Raw genomic sequence first — 11,895 nt, forward strand, 5'->3', positions numbered from 1 at the left:
TGGCTTAGTTCCAGTTAGTCTGTCTCCTGGCTTTTTTTTTTTTTTTTGTCTCCTGGCTTTTATTAACGTGTTATTGAGGTTTGGCTGAACCTGAATCCCTACCGCAGCACAAGAAGCCTCTGTGGGAATTATTGCAGCTCTGACTCAGTGGTGTTGGTCTGACCTCTGATGAGAAGTCCAGCACGGACCCTCATGCTCAGGTGCTTTCTTCCTCAGCAAAGTTGAGAGCTGCAGAGTTCGTTTAGAAACTAAACCCGCTATCCCAGGGGCACACACAACTCGCAGGGCTTCTGCCATCCCGTAGAATGGATCTGTTTCATCACTCAGGCCTCTGTTTCCTGTGGTTCTGGGTTGTAGCTGCAGTTCCTGTCACCTTAACGAGATTTTGCTTAGGATGTCAGAGCTTCTGGTTGTCCCGCGTGATCCAGCGTAGACCACTCAGACGGGAGGGTTTGCCTGGAGCCCTCTCCTTAAAAGAGGTAGAGTTTGGGGTTCTGCCACACATCAGCGTGTTCTCCCTCAGTTGGAGCTACTGGAAGTGCGCAGACAGCAAGAGGAAGAGGAGAGGAAGAGGCGGCCGCCTTCTCCTGAGCCGAGCTCGAAGGTTTCCGAGGAGACCGAGTCCCAGCAGCAGTGGTGAGTCACGGGCAGCCCGCCCACTTCAGTCTCAGCTTCAGTGATAAGAGAGGTTTAGGGAGCACACTTTCTAAGCCCGTGCTGATGTGCCCTTCCTGTTAGTCACTTCTGAAGACTACTGAGACTCCGTACGGTCACCCCTGGGTAACATTTGAGGAGAGTGACTTGTCCACAGTCACACTGCAATGTTGGCAGCGGGAGTGGAATGTCGACAGCAACCATCTCTGCTGTGCACACGTGTGTGTACACACACACACACACACACACACACACACACACACACACTTAGAATTTCCACATGAGTAAATGGATGGAGTGAACTACCCAGATTTCAGGCCAGTGACTGGGTGGTGATGCTTTCTGAAAGTTCTGGGTGACTTTGACACGAAGGGCAGAAATTACTCTGTATTTCTGAAAGGCTGATTATTTTGCTGGGGTCCAAGCTCCATGACAACCCTGAATGCCACCTTTATGGGTAGGGATGCCTGTGGTCTTACTCTCTCTATCTAGAGTCAATTTGAAACAAAGAGTTTTTAGAAAGAAATCACGTCATGTGAAAGAGGGCTGCATATGTTTTCCTGAGAGAAGGGCTCTAATGAAGTTGACTTGTGTTCTCCCCCATCTTCTTCTCTCTCTCCTCCTCTTTTCTTCCCCTCTCCCCTCCCTCCTTCCCCCTTTCCTCCTCTTCTCTCCTCTGTCTTCTTTTTCCCCCTTCCCCAACAGGGATGCTTCAAAAGGAGAGCAAGTTTCCCAGAATGGTTTGCCGGCTGAACAGGGATCTCCACGGGTTAGTTACCGCTCTCAAACCTACCAAAACTACAAAAACTTTAATAGCAGACGGACAGCCAGTGACCAGCCGTGGTCTGGACTGTGAAGTTCACTACCATTTGTCAAGAACCACTCTTTCCAAATCCTGTTGGTTTGACCTTTTGGCTTCCACTTCACCCACAGTGTTAAAAATTTTACTTAATTCATAGCCTTCCTTGGTTTCATATTTGTTTGCGTTTAATTCATGTTTATTTGAGTTTTTTAACTGATGGATGCTCAGTTGCCTGAAAGCAACATACGTATTTTTTGTTTATTTATCGTGAGCTTTTTACTTTATTAAGATTTTGCAGCGAAAGCCTTACGTGAGTAATTGAAATTAAATGAGATTACAGCAAAATGAAGAAGAAAACTAGAATCTGACAGGTATGACACATCCAGCTATACTAACAGGGTGCAGTCCTGCACTATACGTAGCCCCCTTTACAGAGTTATTAACCTGCAGTAGTTTACTAGGAATTGAGGAGGGAGACTTCCAGTACTAAGATTAAAACCTAGAGTCAGCTGTGTAACATTCCATGAAGGATACATTCATTTATTGAAAATGATAAAAAAAAAAAAGGTTGAATCTACTTGGGAAGGTTTTTTTTAAACTTTAGGTGCAGAATCTGAACAGTTTTGAGACCCTCAGATCATTTATTACTTTTTTACAAACCAGGTCCTCTATTTTTTTCTGCCAAGTCCTGAACCGAGAATTGTAGGCTCGCTTGCAGCAGATAATGCAGCCGGCCTCAGGAGTCAGGGGCCCACTGACTGCTGCCACCGCCTCTGTCTGGGTCACTGTCGGCACCGCCGGAACATGGGATGTGGCAAGTGTGGCAGCGCTTCTCGGCCCGTTGGGGAAGCCTGCCTACCAGACTTCTCCACGCCTCTCCGTTCAGTTGATGACTTCAGGGTGTCAAACTGTTTAAATTTTGCAAACAAATGGAACAAAAGCCATTCTGGTTCACCCTGATTACTTGAACGACGCACTTGGGGGAACCCCCCCAGGAGCTGTTGCCTGCCTCCAGGCTCCAGAAGTCCTTCAGCGTCTCTGTAGTATGTCTCGTATAGATCTTCTGATTCATTTTTTGTTTTCCTAAGTCCTTCTGTGAAGCTCTCTAATAAAGAGTCGTTTAGGGTGACATTTATCAGACCACCAGCAGGGATTTGAAAATGTTTTAACGAAATTCTATTCACCAAACCAAGTCCATATTACATCAAAGCCTTGTGAGACATTCACTTGCTCATTTGCCATATTTAGATGTTAGTGGAATCAGAAAACCTGTTTTGATATGTGTTCTCCATGAGTTAAGTCTAATTTGTCTTTTCATGATGCATGTCTTTTTTTTTCTTTTGTCAGGATAACATCATATAGCATCTTGTTTGTTTTTTCCTCATTTCTATGTACATATCTATCTACTTGCGACCGTAGATGGGTATATAGATAGATGCCAAGCTTCTTATGTTCTGGGAGTAGTATGCACCATTATTGGGTCTCTGCCTTCAAACTCACCAAAATTCATTTTAGAAAAGAAACTACTGCTTCATCTTTGGTGATTAGGGAGCCCTGACATGTGTTAACTGGCTCCAAATGATATGTGTCATTGATCTATATGTATATATGTGATGTGTCCATATATATATGTTTAAATTTTGTATCATGAGGGCTAATACCCAATTTTATGCCTTTCGTATTCAGAAGACCAAAAACAAAACAAAACAAAACAAAGCCACATAAGCACACAGGAAAGAAAGGAGTGCTGTGATGCTTTCGGCGTTTGTTCTCATGCCTATTTTTATCTAGATTTTTTAATTGTAGCTTGCCAGACAGAGTTTTAATTGAAATTGGATTGTATCAGAAGAAGAAAAGTTCTTTTCGTTCTTCTGAGTTACGGTGCAGAGACTCAAGTTAATGAACTTGAAGGTAGTGTTGCTTCTTGCACTTAGAAAACCAATCAGGTGTTCCTTGTGCTACTAGTTGTCACGTTGCATTTACGTTCACCTCCTGACTGAAGTATCTCAGGTGTACGCAGCCACTAATCGCTAAAGAGAAGCAACGTGGGGTGGGGGTAGGGGTGTATCCACATGTACCCACTGTTTGGTCACAGCACTACGATTTGCTTTTGATGTTTGTCTCTAGTGGCGTGTTGTCTGTTGGCATGCTTAAGCACATGTCCATTAAAATTCATTTTGTTCCTTTTATTTTCCTTGTTTTCTTGGTTAGTGATTCATTTGCATAAACATTAATTATCTCTGCCTACTGGTTTGGGGTTTTCTCTTTCCTTCTAACTCTAAAGAAAAAAATTTTTGCTGCAGAATGTCCCCCAGAAGGGGCTTCCCCTGGCTGTCACCTACCTTGAAGTTGGACCAAGTATGATAAATTTTAGCCTTTTTCCAGTAAACGTTCCTCTATCCAGGTCACTGCTGTCACTAGCAGTTTTTGAGTCACACCTGCAGCACTAATTTTTTTTTGTTTAACCTGGTTTCTATAGACACTAACCCCATGTCTCCCTGGACTCATGCCTGGCACAGGCCTTCCAGACCGATCTCATACTTCCTCCCAACCAGAAGTTTCCTGAAATCTCACACTAGAACAGACGTGTCAGCCTTAAAATCCACTCACTCACTTTTGACTCGGGGGCTTTGTTTTTTTGGTTACTATTTCCCCTTTGTCACTCCTTTCAAAGGGAAAGGCAAGAGAGATATTTAAGTGGCCTACTCCTTATAAGCACTGGTCGACAGGCCGTCACTTGCAAGGCCAGGATAATCACCATGCATCTCCTCCCTAGGCCATTCTGCCCTAAGAATCCTTTTTCCACGTTGCTGTGTGGATAAAGGGTTCTAATCACAAACACCCTTCAAGTGCATAGCCTCTAGTCTTACCTTAAACCCCGCTGCTGACAGTAATAGTTTGTATAGACAGAGTATAAAGTTGACTCCCAGCCCACCACTTAGATAAGGCCCAACGGAGACATCCCAGTTCCTGAGAGTTGACATATCGGATGTTCAAGTGGTGGTGGCCAGTCTTCCACTGATCCTGTTGAGGCTGTCGCTGCTAATTTTGCTGTCACGTGGTTCTGGGCAGCAGAGGTGGGGGACGTATCTAATGAGCGTGCCGTTGACACCTCCGTGTTTGTCCGTGTACGAAGGGTGCAGGTTGTCTGTAATCCACTAAAGCGTCAGCCACACCCAGCTTTAGTAACTCGCTAATCCCACGCCCTGGGTGTACCAAGCCAGGGGCCGCTTCAGTTCATGGTACACAGTTGATGGCACACAGGCTGAAAGCGATAATGAATGGAGACCCTACTGCATTTCCCAAGCCGGAAAGCCATGAGGGTTACAGTATAAGTGAGCTTGGGAAGGAACAGCTCCCGAAGACGTCTCCAGCCTGAAGGGTCAGAGCCGCTGGAAGCCTGGCTGTCTGGGCTTTCTCGTCTCAGTGCAGCAAGGCACCGTGATCAACCAACACGTGATGGGGAAGGCCCTGGTTCTGTCTTTGTTTGGGGGTAAATAGCCGTGTGGTGTTGAGTGACTGTGATTGGCTTTTCCAGCTCCTTTAACACAAACTACAACCCACTCACGATACAACTTCGGCAGATGTGGTTAAATTGATGTTCGTTGACTTGCCTCATTTCCTTCCAGCTCTTAAGTTCCAAAGTCTAACGGGGATGGTAGATGTGAAATGCATGATTGCCGTCCTAATTTCTGCATGTGTTTATGACGATGTGTCGAGGGGTGGTGGGAGGAGAGCCGGAGAGCATTTTCAGACACCAAAGGTCTTTCTTGTCTGACTTTGGGGGAATGCCGTGTAGTTCTGATAGAGTTGTCTATCCATCTGTTTGTGAATGCCCTTTCGCTTCAACTTCCAGCCCTTCTGGTGGCGTCCTTGGTTGTAAGGTGGCTGCTGTATAACGTCCACTCTCTCATATTTAATATGTGTGATTGTTAACTGTTGTCCTTTTGTTTTAAAGTAACCATAAGAGGAAATGATCTGAGTTCTATTAGAGAAAATGGATTGATCAGAGGAACAGAGTGCAGTAAAACTCATCCTGGCATTTCGCTTTTCTCATTTCCCCGGAAACGGGCGGGTATTAATCCATTCCCACCTTCTAATGTCCTTGGTGTCCCGCTGGCTTTGTGGGATGTGCAATGGTTTTACTGTACTGCCTCGATCTGTGCCAGGCATTTATACACAGCCACGTGTGCGAGTCAGAGCGTATGTGGTCACCCCGGGGCTCACAGGGTTAGCTGAACGGCCTCTCCACTGTCCCTAGATGGCAGAAACGGTGGACACGAGCGAAATGGTCAATGGCGCTGCAGAACAGAGGACAAGCTCGAAAGAGTCCAGCCCCATCCCCTCTCCCACCTCCGAGCGCAAAGCCAAGACTGCCCTCCCGGCCCAGAGTGCTGCCACCTTGCCGGCCAGGACCCAGGAGACGCCTTTGGCCCAGATGGAAGGCTTCCTGAATCGGAAGCACGAGTGGGAGGCCCACAATAAGAAGGCCTCAAGCAGGTAACAGCACAGAGGCTGAGGCGGTCCCGGGGGGGAGCCGGCCCATTAAGAGCTGGGGGTGGGCCACTCCTGATGGAAAGGGGAGTGTGTGTTTATGTGGTTGATTTGTTCTGTAGCTTCCCGGGCGTTACATCCTTCTCGGGACTGACGTTGGGAAGCGGCAGTAGAGTGCTTTTTTATTCACCGAGAGAAGGAAGAGTTACGTGTGTGTGTGTGGGAACAGCAAGAAGAGGCCTTAGTAGTTCCTCCTGAGAAGGAATATCGCTAGATTGAGGTGGGGGAGTCTTCCCTAGAGTGAAATGATTTCACTGTGGTTTCCCTCCTGTGGGATGTTTTAAGACATTCACCATTTCCCCTACCTTATCTCCATATCAGTCTTTATATTCATTATCTCTCAGTAGCCCTACTTGTATTATCTCCATTTTACAAATGAAGAAACTGAGGCTCTGGGAGGTTAAGAAAGCTCACTCAGTGTAGCTTCCTAGTAAATGGCACAGCTAGGGTAAAACTCATCTGATGCCACAGCCCGTGTGCTTAACCAGTAAACTAAACTGCCTGGGACCACCATGTACGGTTGTACAGGTTGTACACTGTACAAGGGAATCCCATCTAAGAGCTGCCATCCACATTGGGGACATTATAGATTTATTTGTTAATACAGGCAGGTGGCAGTAAAGTGTCTTGTTCTAATAAAAGCGGTATATTAGGACAGTTTGCTGTACCCTGGGGGGAAAGGCTACCTTATTCTAATTCAGCCAGTGTACCGTAAGTGCTAGTGGCCCTGGGTCTGCCTCCCCCTCCCTGTCACGTTGCCAGGCCACTTCATTACAGAATGAAGCTGAGGTGGAAGAGCTGCCTAAGGACCGGCATGTTTCCAGTAGGGAGCTTGGCCTGTACCCTGTTACCACAAGAGTGTACCAAACACCAGCAAAAGTCTTTCCCGTCAGAGCCAAGAGTACCTTTATGTAATGAAAGAGGGCACTGTGGTTTTCTTCAAACTCAGAGTGAGAAGTGGCCCTCAAAAACCTGCCACTAGGGCTTCCCTGGTGGCGCAGTGGTTGAGAGTCCGCCTGCCGATGCAGGGGACGCGGGTTCGTGCCCCGGTCCGGGAGGATCCCACATGCCGCGGACCGGCTGGGCCCGTGAGCCATGGCCGCTGAGCCTGTGCGTCCGGAGCCTGTGCTCCGCAACGGGAGAGGCCACAACAGTGAGAGGCCCGCGTACCGCGAAACAAAACAGAACAGAACAAAAAACCTGCCACTAGCAGTACGTGTCTTGTCTTGGGAGTCCACAGAGGAATTTTGTTCCATTGCGTATTTTTAGCAGGATTTAGGAAGGGCTTTTTTAACAGGGGATCATGCCATGTTGTGCGAGGATCATTTTCGTGTTAATCAGACCCTTAGTTCTTGAAGGGAGTGTGGGGCAGAAACTTGAAACTCCTTTCTTTACTACTCAGGTCCTGGCACAATGTTTACTGTGTCATAAATAACCAAGAAATGGGTTTCTACAAAGATGCAAAGACAGCTGCTTCCGGAATTCCCTACCACAGCGAGGTTCCTGTGAGTTTGAAAGAAGCCATCTGTGAAGTGGCCCTTGATTACAAAAAGAAGAAACACGTGTTCAAGCTAAGGTGAGCGTTGCCAGAGAGTGGGTGTGTGTTTATTTTCACTCTGGGGGTTGGTTCTCTTAGATAGATGCTGTGATCGGTTGATTCCCCTCCTCTGCTGTTTAAAAAATCACCAACAAAGTGACAAACTGGATAGGCACACGTCTTGGTTAGGATCTCTGGGCTCTGTGGCCGGTTAACGGCACAACTGAACATGGAAGAAAAGGAACTTTCCTTTTTATAAGCTGGAACTTAGTGTTTCCTGAGACAAGGTGAGCTAGTCACATTTCACAGTTTAAGGGGAGCTTAGAAAAATAGTTTCCCCGTCTTTGCAGCTAATCCAGACGCAGGAGATGCTGTTCTTAGCTCATGACTTATCTGGAGATGGGTCAAGTGAGTCATCCCGGAGCCAGGTGGAGACAAACAGGAAGGGGCGGGAGGGGCCCTGTGCTCCCCTGACTCACCCGGCGGATGTTCCAGATGCCTCTGGAACCATTCAGTTCCAAATGTCTCTACCCTGTACAACACATACGACTCCCAACAGAGTGGATCCAAGCTCTGAAGTTCGGCTTGTACTTGGAAATGGGCAGGAAAAACCCGTTTTTCTTTTAAAAGCATGAAAAGTAAACATGTTAGTGGTTAGGACGATACTTAGTCTGATACTAACTTCATCTGTTGCTTTGGGATTTGAAAAGCAAACTTTGGTCCTCAGTTACACGTGAGCCTCATGCCAGCTGGACGAGGCCAAGGACCACAAACGAGAGCAGTTCAAATGGGGTGATTCCTTGAGCCTGGACGGGCACTGGAGGCAGGCCCCAGGGACCTGGGACGCTTTACACGCTGTAAGACCAGGCGTGGCCAGCCTGGCACCCACCCTGGCTGCACGCCCACTTTGTACTTCCTTGATGCAGCTTCAGAGCGTCGGGATATCGGCAGAGGGCATTTACCTCCTCTGCACCGGCAACACCAGCTTCCTCTCGATGCAGCAGAGAAGGAGGGGCCCTCCCAGCCAGCGTCCTCTCCGTGTCACAGCGATAGCCCGGCCAGGGCAGTTTCTTTTGTTCTGAGAGGTGTATGAGAAGAGAAGTCTAGAAGAACTTTTCTGGGTGTCAGTTCAGAAAGCCTGGTGTTTGTTAATGTGGGGGATGTAAGTCCAGTGGCAGAATTTCAGGAGGGCCCGTGGGTTTTAAAGAGCTTTCTTCTGCGTTCAGTTTAGAGCAGTGATCAGTCATCCCCAGTGGTCTTTGCCACAACAGATCCAGGTGTTGACATGTTCGGAGCTTTTTGAATCCTTCCAGTGATTGAAACACCCACATTACCTGTGCATATTGGCCCAATTATATGACTTCTTGATGCCCCGGGGCGCGGCTGCTGGGCCTGTGCAGGCCCCCGGCACAGTGGGCGACGTGTGCAGGGTTCCCACAGGCATTTCTGGTGTGATTCCCGCGGCCTGCTTGTATCCCACGTGAGAGTTGGGGTATTTTTTTTCTTTTTTCTTCCTTAAGTTATATTGTGACTGAGTTTCTTCCTTCAAATTACAGACTAAATGACGGCAATGAGTACCTCTTCCAAGCCAAAGACGATGTAAGTTTCTAAGTTTCATTTTTTCAGATACTTAGACGTTTGCAAGTGTTGGTGGCCCGATGAGCTTTATTTACGATGTTCTTCACATAAGTCATGATCCAGTGGTGGCTTCTGGCCTCTGGCCTCCACGGTCATGAACGCTGGCAGGTGTTCAGTTCTCCTGTATCTCTCAGAGGCGGTGAATGTCATCTCACTGCCCTCCCGCCGCAGCAGGAGACCTAGTGCAGGGTCCCTTGAAGTCCGCGGAGGAGAACTGTGGGTGAAGCACAGGGAGCAGGTCCCAGGACTGGGTGTGGATCCTGCAGCCCAGTGAGGAGCCTCCCCGTTGTACCCACTGCACCCCACTGCCTTTAACCAACCATTGCATGGCTGTGCTCCTCCTTGAGAGGAGAGAGGGTCAGCTGATGGGAAAACAACACGTATGCAGGGCTTTAAATTCGAAAAAAGCAACTTCTGTTAAATTTATACAATGTTATGTGTCAAATATATTTCAGTTTAAAAAAGGAACAGAAAAAGCATCTTCTAGGGTGGGACCTGACACCCTACTGTAGACCAGTCTTTCCAGCTCGTCCACGTTTGTAGGGCCACATACTAGAGTGGGGACCTTCAGGTACCGTAAACCGAATTCTGGTGAGCGTTCAATCATGTTCACTACTGTCCTGACAAAGCAGAGGTTCGTTTGGGAACTGCTTTCCCCTCTCAGGCAGACACACTGTTCCCAAGCCTTCCAGCCCACAGAGGCTCACACGGTCACCCAGGTGGACCGAGAGCATCTCATGCCCGTCCCTCCTAGTTGAGTCTCACCTGTGTCCCCTCCTTCATCCAGGAGGAAATGAACACATGGATCCAGGCCATCTCCTCTGCCATCTCCTCCGATAAACACGAGGTGTCCGCCAGCACCCAGAGCACGCCAGCATCCAGCCGGGCTCAGACCTTGCCCACCAGCGTTGTCACCATCACCAGCGAGTCCAGTCCCGGCAAACGGGAGAAGGACAAAGAGAAAGACAAAGAAAAGAGGTTCAGCCTTTTTGGCAAAAAGAAGTGAACTCCTTTCCGTCACCTCCTGCCCTTCTCTTAACCTTTTCAGTGAAATTCCAGCATGCAAGCTCAGAACCAACACATTACTCTCTGTGCCTAAATGTTCCTCAATGTGGTTGATTTTTTTCTTTTAATTTATAGAGCATTTCTCGGGGGGGTGGGAAGGGGAAAATACACCTAAACACTTTATCTCCAAGTTACAAAAAAGCTTGAGGTGCAGAGGGAAGACCAGATTTTTTTTAACGAAATTATATAGATTAGATCTCAATATTTAAACGGTTCCTCAATTTTGTGAGGCTGTGTTGGAAATAACCCGCCTCTAGTGCTGTTGGTATGCAAGGCAGCGGTGCTTAAACAGTACGTCCTGTGCTCACCACAGACAAAATGTACCAACTTCCCAACACCATTCTCTTCCATTTACTTCCAGTGGTTACCTTGAGTCTTGACTATTAGAAGTGCTGGGTCTAACCTGGAATAAACAGATTGTGTATTATGATCTCGCTGCAGCCACAGTGCAGCCCCATTGTTAACTCTACAGACCAAACCGTTTGTATCTGGCATCACTTACTAACACACGACATGCGGCTCTTCTGCATCAGCCTGGACGACGGTTAAGAATGTCAGGATCCAAGAAGGAATAGAAAACTGATACTGTTTTAAATAATCTGTAATTTCAACTTCAATTTTTTTTTTTTTTTTTTGCTGAAATACATTATATTGTATGTTTGAGATAATTCTAGTACAAAGTATAATAAAACTAGATGTATAATAAACCCTTTAAATCATTGGTAAGTGTACAAGTGGAACTGAAGCATTTACTGGACAAAGTCCTGTTACCCTAATGGTTACTTGCTTGTGCGTTGCCACACTGTGTTATAATTTGCTTCATTACCTTGCTATTTGATACATAGTGTGCATTTCTCTGTCACTGTAACGATTGTAATGACAAATTTTCATCTTACTGCACAATCAAAATGGCATTGATAGGAATGAACTCCAGAGGCTGGGCCTGAGCAGGGAGGTGGTCACTCAGGCCCGGTGCTCAGTTGTTATGACCTGTACCTCTCGACTTTTGCCCTATCTGTTAAATATATGCTATGTCATTAAAAGCTTTTAAATCTAGCACGGTGGGTAATTGTTGTTTTTTCTCTCCTTGCGTGCACGCCATGTAGGGAATTTGCAAAGTGAGAAATAGCAAACGGGAAACATTAGACCGTCCATCTGGGTTCCTATTTTGCATTCTTGTGCGTGTCTGGTACCCCAGCTTTGAAAGTTACAATAAACGGAGTAATAAATATGGAATGTTTTGCAGCTCTACATCCAGATTTTATCTTCTATGTATAAAAAAGTTACCAGAGAGCTCGCTAAACCTGAGCTCTGAGGCAAGGGTTAGAAAACGTTTTCAGTAAGTGGCCAGAGATGAGTAAATGTTTTAGGCTCTGTAGGCCGTATTCTGTTTGTTGAAACTCTGCCATTGTGTAATACAGAGGCAGCCATCGATGATGTGTAACCAGTGGGCGCGGCTGTGTTCCGGTAAAACTTCATGTGTGGACACAGATTTGAATTTCGTGTAATTTTCATGTGCCACACCATATTCTTTTTTGATTTTTTAAAAACATTTAAAATGTAAAATCAGTTTTACACAGATTGTACAAAAACAGATGACAGGCCAGGTGTGGCCCGTGGGCCAGTTTGCTGATGCCAGCGTAGG

At 46.8% G+C, this 11,895-nt stretch overlaps 1 protein-coding gene across 4 annotated transcripts in view; it reads left to right on the top strand.

The window, feature by feature from the left end:
- The window catches only part of SPTBN1 (spectrin beta, non-erythrocytic 1), a 196,516-nt gene extending 185,210 nt beyond the window's left edge, over positions 1 to 11,306 (top strand). For all 4 annotated transcript variants that reach the window (XM_082672414.1, XM_082672415.1, XM_082672416.1 and 1 more), the window contains exons 31-36: positions 524 to 636; positions 1,360 to 1,423; positions 5,718 to 5,956; positions 7,413 to 7,586; positions 9,104 to 9,146; positions 9,973 to 11,306. In XM_082672414.1, the coding sequence (XP_082528540.1) occupies positions 524 to 636; positions 1,360 to 1,423; positions 5,718 to 5,956; positions 7,413 to 7,586; positions 9,104 to 9,146; positions 9,973 to 10,191 (852 nt within the window). In that variant the 3' untranslated portion in view covers positions 10,192 to 11,306. The remainder of the gene's footprint in view (positions 1 to 523; positions 637 to 1,359; positions 1,424 to 5,717; positions 5,957 to 7,412; positions 7,587 to 9,103; positions 9,147 to 9,972) is intronic.
- The last annotated feature ends 589 nt before the right edge of the window (positions 11,307 to 11,895 follow it).

This window comes from Grampus griseus (genome assembly GCF_964374135.1).
Source record: "Grampus griseus genome assembly, chromosome: 15".
Taxonomy (NCBI): Eukaryota; Metazoa; Chordata; class Mammalia; order Artiodactyla; family Delphinidae; genus Grampus; species Grampus griseus.